Raw genomic sequence first — 26887 nt, forward strand, 5'->3', positions numbered from 1 at the left:
GAGTAGGGAGATTGGCTGAACCCCGGGGGGGGGAGGTGGGGGGCCCGAGAGAACCCCCCCCCACCCCACCCCAAAAAAAAAAAAAAAAACACCAACAAAAAAAAAAAAAAAAAAAAAAAAAAAAAAGAAATGGAACAAGTCAAAAGGATACAGGAATCAACCTGAAAGAACTCCTAATGGCCCAAGCCATGACAACAGAAGGAACAAAATAAGTAACAGTACTGGATTATAAACCAAAATATAAATCTACATGAGTCCATACAGTTGGAAATAATTATTGGATGATAAAAGAAACTGGGGGGAAGGAGGCAAATTTTTCTTACAGGAGAATTCAAAATAATATATGTGGCTATTTCCCCCTACAGGAGGTGGAGCTTAATTCCTGCCCACCCTCCTGCTTGAAGGTAGACTACATTTAGTGACTGCTTCCTTAGAATACAAAAAAGGGAAAATGTTAACTTCACAGTAAACTGCCAAATACTATCTTAGTCCAGTGAAGAAGGTTAACCTCATGATGTCATGCAGATATCGTGTGTCCCTGAAATGATGTGACAAGAAAGGCATTTTACCTCTCTGGTATTCATCACAAAAACCCATAACCCAAATCAAATGATAAGTAAAACAACAGAAAAACCCAAACTGGGGGGCATGCCATAAGACACCTGGCCAGTACTCCTCAACACTTTCAAGATCATGAAAAATAAGAAAAGACTAAAAAACTGTATCAGACCAGAGAAGGCTGGGAAACATTACTACTAAATGGTACCTTGCACAGGATCTTGGTGGGGGGAAAACGGACATTAATGGAAAAACTGGTAAAAGCCAACTAAAGTCTCAAATTTAGTTTAAAAAATTAATAAAAAAAAGAAAGAAGGGATGGGGGAAAGAAAGATAGGCACATTCTGAGACTACCATACAGTGATTCTATTCGATAAATGCTGAATGTTTCTGTAAAAGGAGTTATCAGGAATGCTGAGTTCAACTCACAGTGTTTCTGGAAGTTACAGGTAAAGGAACAGCTCCTTAGTGCCTTACAGCTCTTAGGCCGCAGAAATTGCCTATGAATTTGAGCTACAGAAACTGGAAAGAACTGTTATGTGGACAAAGGCAGAAACTTCAACTCATAATAAATCGACCTAGAGAGTCTCTGCCACAGTTAAAGAAACCGGGGGGTGGGTGACGCAGGTGGAATATCTAGTCCCTGTTACTTTTCATGCCATCATTTGGACGCTTCCTATGTATGCCCAGTATAGTACCTAACATCTTCCCTACCTTACGAGACAGGCAAATGTAACATCGTAAGCACAATAAAATTATGAGAACGTGGGAATGGGAAGAAAAAGCACCAACCCCCATGTGAGAGGGTCCCACTAAAACAGGCTGGGTACACCAGAGGAAGAGGTAAAGCCTTTTACCTGCTTTGAAGTGAATCAATTTAACACTGTTAGACCATCTTTACAGACCCATCTATACTTAAATAAAAGACAATCTTGTTCAAATTTCACAAATAGGAAGAAACATCAACATCTACAGATATAGCCAACTACTAAATTTTTCTTTCTTTTCCTTTTTTTTTTCCTAACAAGACAGAGTCTTGCTGTCACCCAGGCTAGAGTACAGTGGTACTATCATGGCTCACCGCAGCCTCAACCTTCTGGGCTCAAGTTATTCTCCTACTTCAGCCTCCCAAGTAGATGGGACTATAGGCATACACCAACACACCCAGCTGATGTCTTATTTTTTGTAGAGACAGTCTCACTGTTACCCAGGCTGGTCTTGAATCCCTGGACTCAAGCAATCCTCACACTTTGGCCTCCAAAAGTGCTGGGATTACAAGCATGAGCCATCACACCCAGCCTAAGTTTTTTCAGTATAGTTAAACTTACCATTCCTTCCTTATAGGACTTCTGACTTTCTAGTTATGCTAGAAAAGCCATTTTCACTGCAAGATTTTTTTAAATATTGTATTGTGCAGAAAATAATTAACACAGACCTAAGACTGCTACCTGTAGAAAGGCTTGCTTTCTAGCTGAGCCTGGCCCTTGGCTGGCATCTGGAAACTTGGATTTCAGCAGGGTTTCCACCATTCCCAGAACTGCTAAGAGTGGTTCACTCTTAGTGTGCCTATCTGTACAAACAACGTTGTTTATGCTGAACAACAGCTTCCCTTCAGGGAGGAGTTTTGGTACATTTTAGGAAGAAGGTACCAACATGACCAGCCCCAAACAAAAACCTGAGGCATCAAGTCTCTGATGAACATCTCTGGTGGATACCATTTCACACCTTTTGTCACAACTCCGTTCTGGAGGAATCAAGCATGTCCTGTGTGACTCCACCAGAAGGTTCTTAGAAGCTTGCACTTGGTTTCATCCAGACTGCACGCACATGCCTTTTCCCTTTGGTGACCCTGCTATACTAAATCTTAGCTAAGAGTACAAATATATGCTGAGGTCTCTGAGTCCTACTAGACAATCACTGAAGCTAGGAGAGAACTTGGAGACTCCTGCAAGGTATATTTATCTACGTTTTCTTCCAAGCACACTTATGATTTTGCTTTCTGCATTCAAGTCTTTGATCCATCTGGAATTATGGTATACGGAGGGATGTAGGAAACAAGTCTTTTGTGGGTTTTTTAAATCTTCTTAACTGTGTAATAACACATACAGGAAATCATATAAAACATAAATGCACAATTTAATGAATTATTATAAACAATCTTATAACTAACACCCAAGTCAAGAAGAAAATTTATTTTGAAGCCTGCATAAAGATCTGTACTGGTTTCAAAACAGAACTGGGAAGGACTGAAAGACTGTATAACATAAAAAAGCACAGTAAGAGGCCGGGCGCGGTGGCTCAAGCCTGTAATCCCAGCACTTTGGGAGGCCGAGGCGGGTGGATCACGAGGTCAAGAGATCGAGACCATCCTGGTCAACATGGTGAAACCCCGTCTCTACTAAAAATACAAAAAATTAGCTGGGCATGGTGGCACGTGCCTGTAATCCCAGCTACTCAGGAGGCTGAGGCAGGAGAATTGCCTAAACCCAGGAGACGGAGGTTGCGGTGAGCCGAGATTGCGCCATTGCACTCCAGCCTGGGTAACAAGAGCGAGACTCCGTCTCAAAAAAAAAAAAAAAAAAGCACAGTAAGTTTTTGAGGACTCACTTAAGGTCACAGATGTAATTAGCAGCAGAGTAAGAATAAGAATGGAGTCTTCTGACCTTTAGTCTAAAAATCCTTGCCTATACAACTGTCTCCAAAAATGGCCCTATTTTCTATCGGGTACCCATACTATCCATACTATACCCTATACAGGAAGTTTTGAGAGAATATCCGAAGTTTCACCAGAATGTGTCTCATTCAGGCGGCATTTATTACAAAAATGGAAAAATATACAATTTCAAAGGTCAGAAAACAGCACTAGAGAACTCACTACTATGATTAAGAAGCTAACTCCATATGTGATCAACTGCAATTCAACGTTTCTCCTCTTCCTCCCTGCTCATCAAAATTCTCTCCTCCTTCAAGCCCCAGCACCTTCCTAGTTTCACAGTGGAGCACTCATTCTCTTATCTAGGCCACTCATTCAAGTAACTACTGAAACTCTACCATGTGCCAGAGTTTGGTGGTCATGGGTGTAAAGAGTGAAGAGGAAAGAGGTCATGGGTATAAAGAGTGAAGAGGGGGCCAGGCACAGTGGCTCACGCCTGTAATCCCAGCACTTTGGGAGGCCAAGGTGGGTGAATCACCTGAGGTCAGGAGTTCAAGACCAGCCTGACCGACATGGTGAAACCTGTCTTTACTAAAAAAATTAGCTGGGCATGGTGGTGCATGCCTGCAGTCCCAGCTACTTGGGAGACTAAGGCAGGAGAATTGCTTGAATCCGAGAGGCAGAAGTTGCAGTGAGCTGAGATCACACCATTGCACTCCAGCCTAGGCAACAAGAGTGACAGTCTGTCTCAAAAATAAATAAGTAAATAATTTTTTAAAAAGAGTAAAGAGGGAAAATGTTGTCCAGGCTTACCTCACAGGTATGTGATAATTTCATGTAGTAAGAAAATAACAGAAGGCCTGGGACAGACTGTTCTTGAACAACAGCATTTAAAGACGGAGGAAGGAGAGTCTGAAAAAGGGAACGATAAGCAACAGACAAAAATAAAAAGAAAACTAACATGGGGTCAGAATAATTAAGAAAAGAAAGATTTTCCTAGAGACAGCAGTCAACCATTTCAAATGATGCAAAAAGATCATGCAAAATAAGAATTGAAAAGAATCCAGTACATTTAGCAATAGTGTTCACACCTGACCTTGGCTCAAGCGGTTTCAACGAAATGGTAGAGACAAAAGCAGACCATGTAGGGTAGAGGAATCCAGTGGAAGATTAAAAATGATGTGAGGAATAAATGACAACTCTTTAGAAACTGTTAGTTATGAAAAGGGAAGGGGAACTGTTATTTTTTCATTATTTCAATCAAACAAGAGCTCTGAGCACATTTAAATAGCAACAGGAAAAGGCCACTAGAGAAAGAGAAATTGAAGAGGGAAAAGTTATTAGACTGTGACCCTGAGAATATGGGACAGGTTAGGATTTAGCCCAAGGTTTGAGGAATTATCTTCCATAGGACAGGAAGGCCATCTCTGCCATTGTAACAGGAGGGAAACAGGAAGACTGGTGTTGATAAAAATCAATGTTATAAACTTTATGGAAGGGCCTGAAAGAATTCCCTTCTGATGATTTCTACTGTTTCTGTAAAATAGAAGGCAAAGTCTTCTTCTGAGATTTGGAGAGCAGTGTGACAATAGTAGGAAACAGCTTGCAACAGAGTGAAGAAGAGAAGAAAATTGATTGGTAAAATGAACTACAAATGTGAAGAAAGTGTAAAGGACCCAACTGAGGTTAGTGAATATAAATTTATGGCAGCATTAGTCCACACAGTCAAACAAATAAAAAATAAATCTATCCTTTATTCCCCCTACCCCTATAGCATTTACACTAGCATCTAATCACTGAAAAAATACAAGCACATACAGACAAGGTTTTCTAAATCTTCACTTACAAATGTGATTTTTAAAAATATCCTTTATTTCATATCAACCAACGAAAAAGAATTTCTGCTAAAAGATGTATCTAGAGTTTGTGTGCAAATACATACACATGAGACACACACATTAAAAAAGTATACAATGCCTCCATTGCATATATTATGGGAACAATTCCAAATGGGCAATTATTTATAACCTATACAATTATTATTAACATAGACTTGTGAAAACCCAACTAATGATTCTGAGGGTCTATAATATAAAGGAGTCAATGGACCTGTATTTTCATGTCAGATACATTACTGGATTCAGTTAATAAACTAAATCTCTCTAAGGTTATTAACAAACTTGTCTATTAGAAACAGCATAAGACTGGTTCATAAGAATGTTTTTGTAAGAACATTATATAATGTTTCACAACATTGTATCTATATGGCTATCATTTCTATATGTATATCATATCTAGATATAGCTATATATCTAGATATAGCTATATCTATATGGCTATCATATTATATGTGTAGTTTTTATATTCTTGTATAATAAAGAATTTAGGTGACCTCTGTCCATGCTCCTGAGAGGTAAGCTCTAAGCCCTTGGGATTTCCCCAGTAACTGAAGTGCCTTTGTTATTCATGGTGGGCCCCTCTAACCACATCTGATAACTTATGCTGAGGAAGTAACTCATAGTGGGCCCCTAGATCATTTATGCTAAGAGATAACTCAGGATGGGGGTTAATCACACTGGAAAGACTAATCATCTTATAGGTTTCAGCCAGGTGACTGGAGGAACAGGGTAGGGAGCTGGAGAGGGAAAGGGGACTGGGCGGGGTGTTGGTGTGTTAGAAACTGAGTCACGTGGACAGTGATTCAATCGATCAAGCAATCGTGCTTGGTCAATAAAAACCTTGGACACCAAAGTTCAGGTGAGCTGGCGAGCTTCTGTGATCAGCAGTGTATTGTGTGTATTATCACACATCCCTGTGCTGGGAAAGTACCCTGACATAACAGAAGCTTTGTATCTGGAACCCTCTCAGGCCTCGCCCTACAGGTCTCTTCTTTGGCTGGTTCTAACTTGTATCCTTTCCTATAAAACTATAACCATAAATACAGGGCTTTCCTGAGTTCTGACTCATTCTAGCTAATTACTAAACCTGAGGCAGGGGGAAGTCCATGGAGACCCCCAAATCTGTAGCCAACAGGTCAGAAGTGAGGGTGGCTCTGGGATCACAGGAACTTGTAGGTGGCATATAAAATCAATTTAGTCTTGTGGAGGACCATCCCCTTAACCTGTTAGGTTTGGCAACGTAATTATATATGATATAAAATATTTTATATAGGTTATATAAACATTATACATAATGATTCTCTCTCAGAATACATTATTCCTTTAATTTTAACTTTTTCTTTCCCCCCCCCAACTTAAGCTCAGTGGCAAGAAAAAATTATTATCTTTTTTCTTTTTTGTATTTTTTGTAGAAATGAGATCTATTGTTGCCCAGGCTGCTTGTGAAGTCCTAGCCTCAAGGGATCCTCCTGCCTAAAACTCCCAGAGTGCTGGAAATTACAGGTATGAACAACCACATCTAGCTAATTTTACCTCTTTTTTAAATAAAGTTGACAACTGCTACAAAAATAAGTATTTTAATAAATCAGGAGTCTACCAAATATTTGAGAACACACATTCCATCACCTAGCAGCAAAACATGAATTATTAGTAGAATCCCACCTAGAGTAGGAATCCTACACTGGTTAATAACCCCATTTACTACCACCAAGGAAAACTGAGCCAGGCCAGAAAGCTAAAAATCCCATGTAACAATACCTGAGAGACACAAAAGCTCATCATTTGGAGGCATAACTTAATACAAAGTCATAATTACATGATTTTAAGGGTTCTTTTTTTAATTACTTCTAAAGACAGACCACAATGATACAACTTGCAATTATAAATCCTGCTTTAAAAAACTGGTTCATTTTAAATTACCACAAATATGGAATATGTTATTTAAAAACCTCCCCACACAAAAAAATACCAGGACATTATTAATTCACTGGTAAATTCTCCTTCATAACTTCTTCCAGAGAAGAGAAAAAGGTGGGGTTAGGGGATGGTAGGAGAACATGTCCCTGATGTTAACAGGCCAGAATAACCTTGATACAAAACAAGGGTATCACCAGAAAGAAAGATAAAAGCAAATAAAAGATGTATATCATGAATATAGAGGAAAAATAAGATAATAAAATAATATTTAAATCATAATACATAAAATAAGTTTAAAAAAAGTAAGTCAAATCCAATGATATATAAAAAAGATAATACATCCTACCAAAATGTGATTTATACCAAAGATGCAAAGTTGGTTTAACATTTAAAATCGGTGTAATCTGCCATGTTAACACAATAAAGAATAACAATCATGTGATCATCTCAATATATACAGAAAAGGCATTTGATCAAATTCAACATCTGTTCATGCTAAATTGATGGAAGTAAACATTTTTTTCCCTTTTTGAGATGGAGTCTCGCTGTCACCCAGGCTGGAGTGCAGTGGCACAATCTTGGCTCACTGCAACCTCCGCCTCCAGGGTTCAAGCAATTCTCCTGCCTCAACCTCCGAAGTAGCTGGGATAACAGGTGCGTGTCACCATGCCCAACTAATTTTTGTATTTTTAGTAGAGACAGAATTTCACCATGTTGGCCAGGATGGTCTTGAACTTCTGACATGATCTGCCCGCCTCAGCCTCCCAAAGTGCTGGGATTACAGGCGTGAGCCACCTCACCTAGCCAGAAATAAACTATTAATGTTGAATAGACAACTTCCTTAATCTGATAAGAGATTTTTATAAAAACTTACAGCAAACATTATATCTAAAGGTAAAGGACCAGTTTTTCTCTGAGTTCAGGAACAAGGCAAAGATGTTCACTATTACCAATTCTTTCAGATTTGTACTGCAAGTTTTATTCAGAGCAGTAAGACAAAGAAAAATAAAATGCATTAAGATTAGAAAGGAAGGAATAATATTTTCATTATTTAAAGATAATGAGTGGCACACAAAAAATCCAAAACAATCTATGGATTTATTAATAGAATAATAAAACACACAAACCAATTGGAATTTAGTCATTCGTATAAACCATTAGTAATAAACCATTAGAAAACAAAATTTGAAAACACCTATGACAATGACATCAAAGCACATCAAATAGATGAAAATTAATCTAGGGAAAAATATGTAAGACCTCTACACAGAAAAATAAACTATATTGCTATAAGAAATTAAGGAAAACTTAAAGGATACACCATATTCATGGATTAGACAATATTATTAAGATGTCAATTCTTCCCTAAATTGACTTATAGACAATATAATCCAAGCACAATCCAGCAGATATTTTGGATAAAATAAAAAGCTAATCCTAGAGCCAGGCACAGTGGCCTGAGCCTATACTAGCTCCAGGCCAGCCTGGGCAACACAGGAAGATACTATCTCAATCAATCAATGATTGAGTGGAGGAATAATTTTTAAAAGTGTGGATACCATTAGAAGGAAAAAGAAAAGCAGATTCTTTCTATAATTTAAAGAAATGCAAAGGACCAAGATTTGCCAAAACTATCCTGAAGAGGAACAACAGCTAGAGGACTCTGGTTAGATTTCAAGGCTTATTAAAAACTATAGTATCCTGGCACAGTAGCTCAGTCCTGTAATCCCAGCACTTTGGGAGGGCAAGGCAGAGTGACTGCTAAAGCTCAGGAGTTTGAGACTAGCCTGGGCAACATGGTGAAACCCCATCTCTACCAAAAAAAAAAAAAAAAAAAAAAAAAAGTTAGCTGGGTGTGGTGGCATGCGTCTGTAGTCCCAGCTACTTGAGAGGCTTAAGTGGGAGAATTGCTTGAGTCCAGGAGGCAGAGGATGCAGTAAGCCAAGATCATGCCACTGCATTCCAGCCTGGGCAACAGAAAAAGACCCTGTCTCAAAAAAATAAAATAAAAACTACAGTAGTTAAAAGAGTACTACGCTACAAAAAGTAAGTAGAAAACTTAAAATTAATAATGCATGAAAGACAAATACATATATAGTCACCTGGTTTACAGCAGAGGTATCACTGCAATGCAGTGGGTAAATGATGGTCTTTTCAATAGCTGGTGCTAGATCAACTGTATTACAATATGGGAAAACATTAAATCCCTATCTCACACTATATGTATAGTCCATTTTCATGCTGCTGATAAAGACATACCCAAGAGTACGCAATTTACAAAGGAAAGAGGTTTAATGGAGAACTCACAGTTCCATGTGGCTGAGGAAGCCTCTAAATCATGACAGAAGGCAAGAAGGAGCAAGTCACATCTTAACGTGGATGGCGGCAGGCAAAGAGTCAACTTGTGCAGGCAAACTCCCATTTTTAAAATCAGATCTCCTAAGACCCATTCACTGTCATGAGAATAGCATGGGATAGACTTGCCCCCATGATTCAATCATCTCCATCATGTCCCTCCCACAACACGTGGGAATTATGGGAGCTACAAGATGAGATTTAAGTGGGGACACAGAGCCAAACCATTATCACCATACATAAAAGAGAATCAGTTCCAGATGAATCATAAATCTAAATGTCAAAGGTAAAACACTAAAGTTCCTAGAGAAATAAAGAATATTCTCATTACCTCAACATAGGAAATGACATCTTAAAACAAGAAGCTAGATGGTAAGGAAGTCTGGGAAATATGATTAACAGAATCTGTCTCACAGAGTAGAGTTTAGAAATGTGGAAGTAGAAATAACCATCACTGAAAGAAACTTTCATAATCTGACAAAAAGCATCTATGTAAAATCTACAGCAAATATATCTCATACAAAATCAGAAACAAGACAAAATATGCACTATCATAGAGTACAGACGTCAACTGAGATAAATGAGAACAAAGTATCAATGTAATTTTTAGAAATGAATAATTAACAATGACAATAAAATGTACAAGGTATCTGAAAATAAATCTAATTAAACATGTCACAGTCCTTTACAGAGAAAATTATAATCCTAACTGTAATTCATAAGATCTAAATTAATGGAGAAGCATAACATTATGGATTTTTTTTGGAAGGGGGGATGGAGCTTCACTCTGTCACACAGGCTGGAGTGCAGTGGCACAATCTCAGCTCATTACAACCTCTGCCTCCCAGCTTGAAGTGATTCTCCTGCCTCAGACTCCCAAATAGCTGGGATTACAGGCATGTGCCACCACACCTGGCTAATTTCGTATTTTTTGCAGAGATAGGGTTTCACCATGTTGGTCAGGATGGTCTCAAACTCCTGATATCAGGTGATCCACCCACCTCAGCCTCCCAAAGTGCTGTGATTACTGACTTGAGCCACCACATCCAGCCACATTCATGGATTTCCATGTCAGGATACATTAGTGATAATAACCCCCAAATCTCCATGGCTTAAAAACAACCAACATTAGTCTCTCACTTAGACTATTCCTCAATCGTAGATCAGGAGGAGGGCTCTGCTCACTGCAGTCAGTTGGCTGACAGAGCCAACTCCATTTCGAACACTGCTGGTTAGAGTCATTACCTCAATCCTTCTGGCTCAATTTAACCTTTCTGTGGTAAAACTAATCACATGTCCCTCATTCTGTCCCCAGCACTAAATTCTATTTTGTGCCCAAAAGAGAGAACCAGAAATATCTGGTAAACAGCATTAATGCTCACAAATAAACTCAATGTTGCAAAGATGGGAAACCCCACAGTCAAATATTCTCTACAGACAAGTGTGCTTTGTGAATGCTGAAAAAAATAAAAAAACTCATATGGAACAGGAATGGAACAGAATATGTAAAAGCAAAGAGCCAAGAATAACTGTCAATTTTCCATAAAAGTGAGGTGGAAGTGACTCTACCAGATGTCAAGACCTATAAAGCCGACAATTAAGACTGAGTATGGCAAAAGCACCAGTCGGCAAATAGACAAATCAATAGATTAAAACAGAGAACACAGAAAGACAACTGGAAATATATGTAAACTTGAGATCGACAAAAATGGCATTAAGAATCAGAAATGAAAAAAATGGACTACACATCAGGAAAAAAAGATTCAAATCTAACAATACCAAATGTTGGCAAAGATGGGAAACAAACCAAGAAGAACTTTGATTCACTACTGATAGGGTACATACTGATACAATCTCTGAAGAACAATTCTGCAGTAAAGACATCTCTAGCAAAGGTAAAGGGGGACACACCCTTCAACCCAAAAATTCTGCCATTTGAGTACCCATCTACAAACTGTTTATCACCAGTCAGCAAAGCAATAAGGAACACTTCTTTCTGAAAAAGTGCTGCTAGAATAAGAAGTTTTAAATAAATTAACAGTGACAGTTGATTTACATTTTTATGCAAGTTCCCTTATTTGCAAGAAATAATTCCCTAGGGCTGAGACAACACTTTGTGTAACACTGTCCTAGAAAAAAACTCTCTCAGGAACTGAGTGTGGTGGCTCACAACTTTAATCCCAGCACTTTAGTAGAGGGCTGAGGTAGTCAGATCGCTTGAGCTCAGGAGTTCAAGACCAGCCTGGGCAACATGGCAAAACTCCATCTCTACAGAAAAAAAAAAAAAAAAAAAAACTTAGCCGGGCATGGTGGTACACACCTGTAGTCCCAACTACTCAGTACTCAGGAGGCTGAGGTGGGAGAATCCCTTAAACCTGCAATGAGTCGTGATCATGTCCCTGCACTCCAGCCTGAGCAACTGAGCAAGATCCTGTCTCAAAAAAAAAAAAAAAAAGAAATCTCCCAGGAAGAGACAAGCACAAGGACACATATATCAAAAAGTGTTCATAGCCCAGAATTAATAAAAGCAAAAATATGAAAACAATCTAAATATCAGTGAACAGGAGAAGGGATAAATTATGGCAGGGTTACACAACAATGGAAATAAACAAGGATTACATGTCACAGGAGCCAACAAGACCTTATCTGAAGGATCAAACAAAGTAAGTTGCAGAAGAATATGTACAGTTTAGTCCCATTTATGGAAAGTTTTTAAATGCAATATACATTGAGTATGACATATACATCACAGTAATGACAATCTCTGAATGAGAAGGGAGAGGGAAGGAGGGAAGAGGGGAAAAAGAGAAAAGAAAATGATACGATAAGGAGTAACACAAGGGTTTGAATTGCATCTGCAATGTTTATTTCTTTAAAAAAAATAAAATAAAATACAAGACCTGAAGCTAACAGCAAAAAACATAAAGACTTGACAAAGATGAGTCAGACATACATAAATGTTCATAAGATTACACTCCATACTTTTCTGCATAGTTGAAATAATTCACTATTTTTAAAAGGATATATATATTCCGTAGTAATTTTATGACATAATTATATAAAAAGGGAAAGAAAATACATGAGTAATTTTTCTTCTTGATACTGTTCAAATATCTTTCAGTGAAAACAGATTTTTTTTATTTGAAAAAACAGCATACAGGCCAGCATATGCAGTGGTTCACTCCTGTAATCCCAGCACTCTGGGAGGCTAAGGTGGAAGACTCCCTGAGCCCAGGCATTTGAGAACAGCCTAGCCGCACAGTCAAGACCTCATCTCTACAAAAAATTTTAAAATGAGCCAGGCATGGTGTTGCGTGCCTACAGACCCAGCTAACCAGGGAAAATCGCTTCAGCTCAGGAGGTTGAGGCTGCAGTGAGCTAGATCACGCCTCTGCACTCCAGCCCGGGTAACTAAGTAAGACCATGTTCCAAAAAGAAAAAGATAAAAGTATACAGAGCAAATGTTTTTCAAAAATCCATGTTTTAAAGACAAGAAAAAATAATTTTTTAGGCCGGGCACAGTGGCTCAAGCCTGTAATCCCAGCACTTTGGGAGGCCGAGGCGGGTGGATCACAAGGTCAAGAGATCAAGACCATCCTGGTCAACATGGTGAAACCCCGTCTCTACTAAAACTACAAAAAATTAGCTGGGCATGGTGGCGCGTGCCTGTAGTCCCAGCTACTCAGGAGGCTGAGGCAGGAGAATTGCCTGAACCCAGGAGGCGGAGGTTGCGGTGAGCTGAGATCGCGCCATTGCACTCCAGCCTGGGTAACAAGAGCGAAACTCCGTCTCAAAAAAAAAAGAAAAAATAATTTTTTAATCACAGAACTTTAAAGCGTGAAAGGAACCTTAAAGCATATGAAAGAACAAAAAGAGGCCAGGTATGGTGGCTCAGGCCTATAATCATAGCACTTTGGGAGTCTGAGGTGGGTGGATCACGAGGTCAGGAGTTTGAGACAAGCCTGGTCAACATGGTGAAACCTCATCTCTACTAAAAATGTAAAAATTAGCTGGACATGGTGGTGTGCACCTGTAATCCCAGCTACCCAGGAGGCTGAAGTAGGAAAATTGCTTGAACCCAGGAGGCAGAGGTCACAGTGAGCCAAGATCACGCCATTAACACTCTAGCCTGGGTGACACAGCAAGACTCCGTATCCAAAAAAAAAAAAAAAGAAGAAAGAACAAAAAGAACATCTGATCTCAAAGGAGAAGTATCAAAACCCTAAGAATCTTAAATCTCAAAACAAAACAAAACAAAAATCAAGCTTATGTTACCTATTACATTCACGTAGGAGGAAAATACCCTACTAAAAATATAAATAAATGTATGTGTGTGTGTATGTGTGTTTATTTTGGAGACAGGTTCTGCTGTTGCCCAAGCAGGGGTAGAATGGTGCAGTTACAGCTCACTGTAGGCTCAAGCCATTCTCCCACCTTAGCCTCCAGAAGTAGCTAGAACCATAGACACATGCCACTGCACCCAGCTAGTTGTTTTATTTTTTGTAGAGATGAGGCCATCCTATGTTGCCCAGGCTGGTCTCAAACTACTAAACTCAAGCAATCCTCCCATTTCAGCCTCCCAAAGTGCTGGGATTACAAGTGTCAGCCACCACACCCAGCTCATTTATTTTCTGTAAATAATTCAAATTTATATTATTCACCTTTCTTTAGTTTCTCTATCTAAAGACAAAGAAGGAACTCTCCCTCCTCCTATCTGCATAAAAAGAAAAAGACCAGTAAAAGTTGAAGGACTTCAGTATTACCCACCTTTAGCTACTGACATTTCTGAAAACATTAACATTCCTGAGAAATAAAACTGTCCACACAAATCACCCATCCTTCAGATCTCTCTCAAAAATACAACTTTAACCTCTAAATTAGGGAGGAGAAGCTATTTTCTTACAGGATTAGAAAAGACAATAATCCTACAATTACTTATTTTTCTCTCATATCATTACTAATGGAAAAAGCATGTGAAGAAGAGGAGGAGGAAGAGGAGCAGAAGCAGGAGGAGGAGGAGGAGAGGAAAGAATAGAGTAGAGTAGAATAGAATAGGCACTAAATCAGTTTCCTTAGTTGTATCACCTTTCAGGACAACCAGAACATCAAAACATTCCTTATAAATTATGCAAGAAGGGCTGGGCGTGGTGGCTCAAGTCTGTAATCTCAGCACTTTGGGAGGGCAAGGCAGGCGGTTAACAAGGTCGACATCATCCTGGCTAACACAGTGAACCGTCGTTTCTACTAAAAATACAAAAAAAATTAGCCAGGTGTGGTGGTGGGTGTCTGTAGTCCCAGCTATTCAGGAAGCTGAGGCAGGAGAATTGCTTGAACCCGGGAGGCAGAGGTTGCAGTCAGCCGAGATCGTCCCCACTGGCACTCTAGCCTGGGCAACAGAGCGAGACTCCATCTCAAAAAGAAAAAAAGAAAAAAAGAAATTATTCAAGGAAAGTATACTATCAAAAGGAATAGGGAAAGGATTCTATTTAAGGTAATGTTATTCCTGTTTGGTTGAATTTCAGAGGATACTTTCTGGTTTAATTCTGTGTCATTACTAACTTACTTCATGAGCATGAATTACTTGTGTGAATTAGAATTAGTTATTTCTGAGTGACAGGTTTCAGGTTTTTTAAGGTTGCTTAAATTTTCTACAAAGAATATTATTTTTTCTGAATATGAAAGTAAATTTTAAAATACAAATCAGGTTAGAGGCCTTACATAGAAGCTGAGATTGAAGACAAAGCTCTAAATACCTAGACCACGACTGTCTATTACTACAGGATATTTTTTAAAAGATCTGTCAAGTTACCATGGAAATATACTATAATAGACTATTTCACAAAGAAACATTCTTCCTAATGGTATTTACTTTCTTCTGATTCACATATATAAGTACATAAAATACATCATACTTACAAAGCAGTTTCACATGGCCTTCTGAGCCTCAGAAAAATGTGAGGTGCGCTTATAGATGCATTTATAGATGAAAAACTGAGACTCACTACCTAACTGACCTGCCAGAGGTCACAAAGTGAATAATACACAGATTCAGAAGTTGAACCCAGGCCCAGCGTGGTGGCTCAAGCCTGTAATCCCAGCAATTTTGGAAGCAGAGACGGGTGGATCACCACAGGTCAGGAGTTTGAGACCAGCCTGACTAATATGGTCAAACACCATCTCTACTGAAAATACAAAAATTACCTGGGTGTGGCTGTGTGTGATTGTAGTCCCGGCTACTAGGGAGGCTGAGACCGGAGAACTGCTTGAATTCAGGAGGTGGAAGTTGCAGTGAGCCAAGATCGTGCCACTGCACTCCAGCCTGGGCATCAGAGAAAGACTCCATCTCAAAAAAATGAAAGAAAAAAAAAAAAAAAACTGAACCCAGGGAGGCCACCAAGTGCACAGGTGCACACTGGAACACAGTACCTTCTTGTAAAGAACTTCTATTAAAGCAGGTAGTATTAGCTCCAATTCACAGCTGAGGAAATAGAACCTCAAAAATATTCCGTTAACCAAGATTACAAAGCTACTAAGTGGCAGGGCTGATTCAAACCCTAGGCAGTCCAATGCTCCTTCTAGCATGCTAAATTATAACATGGTTTAAGCAGAGAACGTAGGTGGAGAAGATACTAAATCTTACTAGACAACTATATACGACATGACTACAAACCAGCAGAGGTGCAGCAGTTACTGCAGAGAGAAGGAAAGGAAGAGAAAAGAAAAATGAAGAGGAAGGGGTGAACCAGTAAAAGGGCAGAAAATCAAGCACTCTTAAAGCAAGGCCGTTCCCTAGGACATACCAATTCTGGGAAAAGAGAGTGAGTGAGTGAGTGAGTGAGTGAGTGGAGAGAGAGGGAGGGGGAGAGAGGGATGGGGAGACAGGGATGGGGAGAGAGGGAGAGAGTGTGTGTATGTATGTAGAGAAAGACTGTGTGTTTGTGTGTGTGTAAATCAGTACAACAGGTGGGTTCCATGTCCAACCTGAACATTTTCAGAAATGGGAGCCCAGAGGCTAAGAAAAGAAGGAACTAAATTATAGGGAATTCACAAAAATTGGAAGTATCAGGCTGGAAGGTAGGGAAGAAAATGGGCTCTGACAGTCACTACGGTTAGAAGTTTGAGACTAAAACTATAGAAAAATAGTTTTGTGTGTAATTTTCTGGTAGACCAATCCTGTGAATTATAAATCTAATCAGATACTAACTGGAAATTAAAGTCCACTTCATCTATTTGAAATACCATCTCAATTCACCAAAAGCCATTCTAATACTTGGCAAAACCCAAATGAGGTCAGCAGGATGCTTCTTTAAGAATTAATTAGCTGGGCATGGTGGTAGGCCCTGGTAATCCCAACTACTTGGTAGGCTAGGACAAGAGAATCACTTGAACCCAGGAGGCAGAGGTTGCAGTAAGCTAAAATTGCGTCACTGCACTCCAGCCTGGGCAACAGAGAAAGACTGTCAAAAAAAAAAAAAAAAAAAAAAATTAATGTCTAGAAAGTTGACGTCTACTACTGTTTTTAAATAGTTACCCCTCCCCAGCCTTCATCCCCCACCCCCGCCCCCACCACCACCACCCCTGTCCTGAGACAGAATCTCGCTCTGTTACCCAGGCTGGAGTGCAGTGGTATGATCTCAGCTCACTGCAACCTCCGCCTCCCAGGGGGGGGTTCAAGCGATTCTCCTGCCTCAGCCTCCTGAATAGCTGGAATTACAGGCGCGTGCTACCACACTTGGCTAATTTTTGTATTTTTAGTACAGGAGGGGTTTCACCATGTTAGTCAAGCTGGTCTTGATCTCCTGATCTCATGATCTGCCCACCTCTGCCTTTCAAAATGCTGGGATTACAGGCGTGAGCCACCACACCCAGCCTTTTTTATCAAATTCAACAGATGCAATGTACTTAAAAGAAGAATGTCAGGCAGTCTAGCAGTAAATATAAATATAGTAAGTTGGAAGTGGGGAGAAGATCCATTCCCAGAAAGAGATAATCCATCATGGTTCCCACAGGAGCTGCCTCTCTCCAGCCAGGGCCCAAGGGGTACCAATGAGAACCTTCACAGGCAATGAAGTCCTGAACAGGAGGTCCCTGCTGATGGAGTCCTTTGCTAGTACCCCTGCCCCCCAGAATTAAGGCAATCAGACAGATAATCGTTATGTTCCCTAGTCCACCAGTCTGTCCCAGAAGAGCCCAGGCAGATACCCTAATCTGGAAACTCCTGCATCTGGATCCTCTACAGAGTGGGCTCTTCAAACAGGGAAGAGGAAAAGAGTTTTTCTTTTCCTGGCCTTCTGCATATGATTCCAGGCTACTTCAAACCCCCTATCAATTCGGTTTAGTCCATAGTAAGGCTATCCCTCCCCATTCGGACTGCTTACCACCCAGCCCCCTCTTCCCCACAACCCATCATGCCCTCTCCTCCTGACACACACACACACACACACACACACACACACACACACACACACACACACGAAAGAGAGGAAATCATAGGGGTAGCTTGGCAGGATTGGGCCAGGTGACAAGACAGAAACCCTAGATTGAGTAAGAGTCAGACTCCTGACACTGAGGTCCACAAACACTCCCACCTCCCAAGGCCCTTTCCCCCAGAGACAACAGCTGGCAGAGATACTCAGTTAGAAACAGGTTTTAGGAGGTGATGAGCAGGAATGATTACTTCAGCTTGTGAAAACTGGCTTAGAGGAAATAATATATACTATGCAAGAGTTCAAACTGCATAAAAGTCAAATGTACAATAGTTAAGATCCACCCAAGGCAGCTGATTACTTAGAATAACAATGCTCATCTGGGTGTGTAAACCCTAGAATGTTCTTTAAGTCACTATTTAAATACTAGCAGTTGTCATTTCACTTTTGCCTTCAGTATATCATAATGACATTAACATATCAATCACAACCCCAAAAGCCCTAGGAGTTAAAGAATCTAGGAGGGAATAAACAATGTCCTCACTGCTCTTCTAAACAATGCTTCCAATCTCCCCATTTTTCATTTCTCTAAGCACCCAAGGAATAAATATACGTGAAAATAGCAAAAACATGCCAAAATTTATTTTAAAGTTGAATTCTGGTTTTAAAATTATCCCATCCCTCAAAATTTCACCTAAGTAAGACATTTTATATCATCAGCAGCAATATATATACCAAAAAATAGTACAATGCATAAGAGGGGTGGGGAAAAGGGGCCCAACAGTTATATTAGAAGATATCAACAAAAAGCACTTTTGGATTGAAGCTACAAAATCCCAGGAACTCTCTGGATATTGAGTCCATGATATCAGAGAATTACAATCTGAATTTACAGAATTTCAATCAAAAGACCACCCAATATCATCCAAGAGTGAAAATGACACCATACTCTTGTTCTGACTTAGAATGAAGTAGAATTAAATGGCTTTTCCCAAAATCACAAACATGACAAAATGGCAGAGTTAGGAACATCCAATTACCATGATGATGCCTCCTTCAATACCTCTTTTCTTCACAAATAGAACAACTGGCTGGGCATAGTGGCTCACCCCTAAAGCCACAACACTTTGGAGTATAGCTTGAGCTCAGGAGTTCCAGACCAGCCTACATAACAGAGAGACTGTCTCTACCAAAAATAAAAATAAAAAATTAGCCAGGCATGGCAGCACACAACTATGATCCCAGCTACTTGGGAAGCTGAGGTGGGAGGATCCACTTGAGCCCAGGAGGTCAAGGCTGCAGTGAGCCGTGACCGTACCACTGCACTCCAGCTTGGGTAACAAAGCAAGACTCTGAGTCAAAAAATAAAAAAATTTTTTAAATGTAGCCTCACTTCATAGAGAGGCTGAGGTTAGAGGATCGCCTGAGCACAGGAGATCAAGGCAGCAGTTAGCCATGACTGTACCACTGTACTTCAGCCTGGGTGACAGAGCGAGACCTTGTCTCAAAAAAAATTTTTTAATTAATAAAAAATAACTCCATGATGACATTCCTGGAGCATGTAAAATGATTTTTTGTGATTGTGGCACACAAAGTTGCTTATAAACGATCACCCACTGTCTTTTGCTTGTGCACATTGCTAAGTGACACCTTCAAGGGGGGTGGATCACTTGAGCCCAGGAGTTCGAGACCAGCCTTCATGGCAAAACCCCATTTCTACTAAAAATACAAAAATTAGCCAGGCATGGTGGTGTGCGCCGGTAGTCCCGGCTACTCAGGGGGGCTGAGGCAGGAGGATCACTTGAGCCTTGGGAGATCAAGGCTACAATGAGCCACGATTGCACCACTGCACTCCTGCCTAGACAACAGAGTGAGATACTGTCTCAAAAAGAAAAAAAAAACTTCAAGTTTTATCTTTTTCTTTTTACTAATTTTTTTTATGTTTAGCATCACAGAGAATAGAGGCTTCAGGCATTTGTAAATTTAACACAAACTTCACCAATTCTCTCAGGATAGCTAGAAAAGGAAAAAAAAAAAATAAAACCATGAAGATCTTGGGGGGAAATTGCTATCTGATAACCTATGCATTTTTAAATGCTGCTACAAAAAAAAAAAAAAAAGCATACATCCTAAAGAACTAAATCTACTAACCTCTACAATCAATGTGATACATGGTTTATCCAATCTTGACAAAAATCCTCAGGATCACCAATGGAATGTTCATCCACTCGTACATATGCAATTGTATAAAGAATCTATTATTTAGAACACCAAAAAAATACAATTAAAAGATGTATATGCATAGCTACCATTTTAAGAAAAAAATAAGCACTTTTCATTTCTTATTAGATCTTTGATGTCCTGCTTTGCAAATTCAGTATGAGGAAAAAATTGTAATTACCAAATTTGAGGAAGAATAAGGCATATGTCCACAAAACAAATTTATTGAGAACATGCTAATGCTTCAAAAAATACAGATAATTATTCACTGAAGACTTAAAATCTCTAATACCAATGCAACATATTTTATCGTCTATGTATATGTGTGTATATATATCATAAATACATAACTTGTTACATTAAAATTAGAAGAAAGTTTCTGAATTATACAATAGTTTCATAAGAAGAGTATTACTAAATGTGTATACATGTTTTTTAGCACATTACATATGAGAATGTAAATGGCTGACAGACATAACCCTGGCCACCTTTGACCTCTCTCGGCACTCTTCATCTCCTTTCTCTGATTATCTTCCTCTCACTCTTAAATACATATATGTGTGGCCCCCAGTCAGCTGTCCTGTGAACAATCTGCCCATTCCCACAGCTCTACCATGGGAATCATTCCCATACTAACTCCCTAGCTTCAGAACCAAGGTTCCCACACACCTGCAATCCATGTGCCAAGCACAGTTCTTAACATGTGCTATCTCTTCCCATTCTTAAAACAATCCTGACCAGGCACACTGGCTCATGCCTGTAATCCCAGCACTTTGGCAGGCAGAGGAGGGCAGATTGCTTGAGTCTACGAGTTCGAGACCAGACTGGGCAACATGGCAAAACACTGTCTCTACAAAAAATACAAAAATTAGCCAGGGCAGGTGACACACGCCTGCAGTCTACTCAGGAGGCTGAGGTGGGAAGATGGATTGAGACGATGAGACTGAGGCTGCAGTGAGCCCAGATCATGCCACTGCACTTCATCCTGGGTGACAGAGAGAGACCCTGTCTCAATAAAAAAAAGAAAGAAAAGAAAAATCTTCTAAATTTTATTACCTTATTTTACAGATGAGAAAACCAAGGCCCAGAAGCTAAGTCCCTTGTTCAAGAACACATTAAGAAGTATCAGAATCAGGATTCAAAACTCCCTCTGATTTCTATTCCAGAGGTTTTAGCCACTACTCAAAACAGTCTCCCTAAATAACATGTGGCCTCAATAATTCAACCCATTCATTCAACAAATAATCTATCTGTTGAACACAGACTATCTGTTGAATCTGTTCTGTCTTTTCTTCACTTTCCTAAACCTGTCTAGAGTCTACACTCTCCCTTACTCCTGCCTCCACCTTCTAGTCTTAGGTTAGATTTAGATTCATCTCTAACTCCTCCCTTCTTTAATAACTCTCATCTTGTTAGCCAATAATTTCTCCCTATTTTAGGGATTATAGATTATATTAACGCCTTGCCAAATCCACTTCCACTGTCCCAATTCAGACCCTAAGTTTCTTTTTACTTGGCCTCTGTGATAACCTCCTAATTACTCTTGCTGCTTCTTGGTCTCTGGGTCCTTGCAATCAGTGTTACATCACTGCCACCTGTTATCCTTATAAAACAGACCTACTCATGTTACACTCCTGCTAAAAAGCTTTGATGGTTCTCTACCGTCTACAGAACAAAGTCCAGACTAGTTCTGTTGGCATTCCTACAACACACTAGTCTCAACCTAGCTCCACAGCATCATCTACTGTCAATCCCCACACCAAAAATAATAATAATAATTTATAAGAGCTTAAGTGTTTATACAGTACATTTTCACATACATTAATCCTAACAATACTATGAGTGATTTTTGTCATCCCAATTTTATGAGGAAGAAACTGAGACTTGGAAAGGTAAGGTAATTTGTCCCAAATCATAAAGGCAGCATGGGCAAGATCCCAAATCATAAAGGCAGCATGGGCCAAGTCTCAAACTACACAGCTGATCCCCTTCCCCAGTATTTCACACAACGATAGCACTCCCATTCCCATCATAACAGACTTACTCAGCATTTTTGTTTTCCATAATATTTTCCTATTTCCATGTCTCAGCTCAAGCTATTCTTCCTTTAGCCCCAATACCATTTTCATTTCTTGAGGTTTCCAAAGAACAGTGTTAGGCAGTTTACTTATCATGCTTTGTATACGTTATTTATATTTGCATATAAATCTCTCTCTGCACTGAATTATAAGCCCTCTGACAACAGAGCCATACATTATTTACTCAATTTTAAAAGTCTGCTTATTGAATTGAAAAAATTATGTGGGCAAAACAAGCCATATGACATGGGAAGCATCAAGGCCAGGCCTGAAACGAGAGCTCAGCAACAGGGATCAAACCATCTGTGAACACAGGCAGTGCCTTCAATTTTAACATTTATCTTTGAACAAGGTCAATGCTCCAGTGCCAACTATTCTCACTCACACTGGCCTTTATTAAATATTATAGTTTACTGAAAGCATAATTCAAAACAAATGTGGTAGGCTGGGCGCAGTGGCTCAAGCAGGTAATCCTAGCACTTTGGGAGGCCGAAGCAAATGGATCACTCGAGATCAGGAGTTCAAGACAAGCCTGGGCAACATGGTGAAACCCCGTCTCTACTAACAATACAAAAATTAGCCAGTTGTGGTGGCACGCGCCTGTAGTACCAGCTACTTAGGAGGCGAGGTCGGAGAATCACCTGAACCTGGGAGGCAGAGGTCGCAATAAGCCAAGTGCTCCACTGCACTCCAGCCTGGGTGACAGAGACTGTTTTAAAAAAAAAAAAACAGAATGCAGTGAAAATAAAAAAATTAGAATAGAAATTAATAAAAAACAGAAATATCCGATGCCGTTTTCCATTTTAACTTTTCTATTTGGTTAAGTAACCAAAATTTAAATAATACAGGCTTGCCTTGGCCTTTCTACAAAGATCAGTTCCGAAGCCTGTATTCTGGTCATTTAAGCAATTAACTTTTTTTTTTTTTTAAAACAGCGTCTCACTCTTGATGCCCAGGCTGGAGTGCAGGGGTGTGTTCTCGGCTCACTGCAACCTTTGCCTTCCAGGTTCACCCGATTCTCCTGCCTCAGACTCCTGAGTAGCTGGGGTTACAGGGACCTGCCACAACACCCAGCTAATTTTTTTGTAATTTTTAGTACAGATGGGGTTTTATCATCTCGGCCAGACTGGTCTTGAACTCCTGACCTCGTGATTCACCCACTTTAGCCTCCCAAAGTGCTGAGATTACAGACATGAGCCACCACACCCAGCCTAAACAATTAACTCTTAGGAGCTATTTCAGTATGGTCACAGAATCATGTTCAGCATACAGCTTCCCATGTCTCATCCTCTAAAAGAGCCACTAGGATTCCCGGCACTAGCAGAGGCTCTCTCAGAAGAAACTTGACATGCTGATTATCTGGCCAACTTCTGCAACTAAAGTTTCCCATGGCTATGTCAAACAGTCAAATTGAATAGTACATGATTTAAGATTACAGGCAGTTGCTCTTCATGAGTTGCCTTTATCCCAAAGAAGATCAGATTCTAAGGATGCCTTATAATTATAAAGCCCAGAATACAAAACCACTAAACAGCTGACCAGGTGAAAAGTCTCAAATGCTTCTTTCGCTGTCAGAAATCTCTCAACCCCACTGCTGAAATATTAACTATAATGTCAACTTTTCCATAAAGTGGTAGAAGATAATATTAGCAGAAAAACTAGCCACATGTCTTGCATTGAATTTCATTCATTTGCAATAGTTATAATCACTCTAAGCATATGGAAAGAAAGCTACAGCTCTGAGCTTAACTAATTTACAAACTAGATTTCAGAACTGCTTTTAACAGTCAAAACTAATGGTTTTCTTTTTTGGCAACTTACCCAAAAATCTACTATGTTCTGTTCAACAAACATCAGATTTTTTTATTGCCACTGCTTTTTTTTTTTTTTTTTGAGGAGTCTAGCTCTGTCACACAGGCTGGAGTGCAGTGGCACATTCTCAGCTCACTGCAACCTCCTGCTCCCAGGTTCAAGCAATTCTCCCACCTCAGCCTCCCAAGAAGCTGAGACTACAGGCCCACGTCACAACACCCGGCTAATTTTTTTGTATTTTGGTAGAGACGAGGTTTCACCACGTTGGCCAGGCTGGTCTTGAACACCTGAGCTCAAGTTATCCACCAGCCTTGGCCTCCCAAAGTGTTGTGATTACAAGTGTGAGCCGCTGTGCCTGGTCCCAACTGCCATATTTTATACACTACAGAAGGTTCTTTCTGGATACTAGTTAGACATGAAAAAAAAAAAAAAAGAAAGAAAAAAAGCCATCTTGATCTTGTTATGAACTCTATATTCTCCCAAGCAGGAATCATACAGTAGTAGTAGGGCAGAATTAACATAGATTTTGGAATCAAAGAATGTGAGTTCAAGCCCTAACTGTCTAATGAGGATAGCTCTACCCCTGAAACAATAATAGGACCAAACTCACAGAGTTGTTTTAAGGATTCAGTTGGTTGATACATGCAAAACAATTAGAACACATGGTAAATACACAATCAACAGCCTTACTATTAATTATTCTCTTATAATCACTGACTCAAACATGAGGTTTGGGTTTGTGAAAGGATAACAAATGCTAAAAAGTCTCAACCCAAAATTAACCTGCCAATTTTTGGCAACCTTTTTTTCTTTGAAACAAGGTCTCGCTTTGTCACAGAGGCTAGAGTGTAGTGGTGTGATCTCAGCTTACTGCAGTCTTGACTTCCTGGCACAAGCCATCCCCCTACTTCAGCCTCCCAAGTAGCTGGAACTACAGGCTGGTGCCACCACACCCAGCTAATTTTTGTATTTTTTGTAGAAACGGGGTTTCGCTACATTGCCCAGGCTGGTCTCAAACTCCTGGACTCAAGCAATATGCCTGCCTCAACTTCCCAAAGTGCTGGAATTACAAACTTGAGTCACTGCACCCAGGCTTTTGAAAGCAACATGCATGCTCAATGATATTATTCAAAAAATAAATAGGCCAGGTGAGGTGTCTCACTCCTGTAATCCCAGCACTTTGGGAGGCCAAGCTGGAAGGATCCCGAGGTAAGGAGTTCAAGACCAGCCTGGTCAACATGGTGAAATCCCATCTCTACTAAAAATACAAAAATTAGCTGGGTGTAGGGGTGCAACTGTAATCCCAGCTACTTGGGAGGCTGAGGCAGGAGAATCACTTAAACCCAGGTGGCGGAGGTTGCAGTGAGCCAAGATCCCACCACTGCACTCCAGCCTGGGCAACAGAGTGAGACTCCATCTCAAAATAAATCAATGAATGAATGAATAAAATAAAATAAATAAAAAAGAATCCTAACAGTCAATTTTGCTTCTCCAACAAAGCATGGTAGCAGATACAACTGAAAGTTGCAGATTTCACTTAAATTGATATGACATAAATTACTTCAAGTGAAAGGAGGAAAATGTTTATTTGAAATCTACAGAAATGCAGTTTTACCAGCTATGTATCTCAAAATAACAAACCTGGGAATCACAGAAAATATTACTTGACTATTATCCATATCATACAGTCATACATTTTGGTCCTTACTTATCTGTTAACACATATTCTTCCTCTTTCTCAATAGTATTATAATTCATTTGGTGGGCTTTGGTGTCTCTTTTGTACCCAACAGCAGTGAAACGGTTGGATTATAACGTCTAGCTGAGAATGTGGCAATGCATCTGATTTGAACTGTTCATCAGCATGCACACTCTATGGTGCACAGAGGTAAGATGGCCTCAAGGGTGGTTTTAAGTGCATACTAAAGGCTGAGGGCACCAGGACTACTTTCCAGCTGCAGGACCCAGGAGACCTAAGAACCCTGTTTCTCATTCCATAAAGCAGCAATAATAATATTACCTACCTTTCAGGATTATTCTGAGGAATAACACATACAAAACATTTAAAACAATGCTGGTACTGAAATATTTAGGGGGAATGTGTGTTGATGTCACCAATTTACTTTGAAATGCACAAAAAAAATGGAGTAATAAGTACTTGATAACACTGTACGCTTAAAAATTGTTAAGGTGGTAAAATTTTATATAATGTGTATTTTACCACTTTTTTTTTTTTTTGAGATGGAGTCCCACTCTGTCACCCAGGCTGGAATGCAGTGGCACGATCTCTCAGCTCACTGCAACCTCCGCCTCCTGGGTTCAAGCGATTCTCCTGGTTCAGCCTCTCAAGCAGCTGGGACTACAGGCGCATGCCACCACACCAGCTGATTTTTGCATTTGTAGTTGAAACAGAGTTTCACCATGTTGGCCAGGCTGGTCTTCAACTCTTGACCTCATGATCTGCTTGCCTCGGCCTCCCAAAGTGCTAGGATTACAGGAGTGAGCCATCACACCTGGCCTAATTTTTTAAAAAATAAAGTAAAACTAGGGGCCAGGTGTGGCAGCTGCCTGTAATCCCAGCACTTTGGGAGGTCAAGGCAGGCAGATCACCTGAGGTCAGGGATTCAGGACCAGCCTGACCAATATGGTGAAACCCAGTCTCTACTTAAAATACAAAAATTAGCCAGGCATCGTGGCATGCACCTGTAGTCCCAGCTACTCAGGAGGTTGAGGCAGAATTGCTTAAACCGGGGAGGCAGAGGTTGCAGTGAGCCAAGATCACACCATTGCACTCCAGCCTGGGTGACAGAGCAAGACCCTGTCTCAAAAAAAAAAAAGTAAAACTAAAAATGTTTAACAATTTTTAAAAGTCAATAGATGAGAGATGAACAAATGATAAAGTTTGCTATTATAGTAAATATGATGAAGTTATTCAACTATCAGCGGTAGAATCGAGGTGGTGGGCACATG

The 26887-nt window shown here is 39.9% G+C and overlaps 1 protein-coding gene across 4 annotated transcripts in view; it reads right to left on the bottom strand.

Moving 5' to 3' along the window:
* Positions 1-26887, bottom strand: part of ECPAS (Ecm29 proteasome adaptor and scaffold) — a 121220-nt gene that overhangs the window by 89877 nt on the left and 4456 nt on the right. For 2 of the 4 annotated variants that reach the window (XM_032240336.1, XM_032240335.1), the window contains exon 2: positions 19959-20062. The exons of the other annotated variants lie outside the window; for them this stretch is intronic. In XM_032240336.1, coding sequence (XP_032096227.1) covers positions 19959-19980 — 22 coding nt within the window. In that variant the 5' untranslated portion in view covers positions 19981-20062. The remainder of the gene's footprint in view (positions 1-19958; positions 20063-26887) is intronic. 4 annotated transcript variants of the gene reach the window in all.

This window comes from Sapajus apella, unplaced genomic scaffold (genome assembly GCF_009761245.1).
Source record: "Sapajus apella isolate SASKATOON/1434 unplaced genomic scaffold, GSC_monkey_1.0 scaffold46, whole genome shotgun sequence".
Lineage (NCBI taxonomy): Eukaryota > Metazoa > Chordata > Mammalia > Primates > Cebidae > Sapajus > Sapajus apella.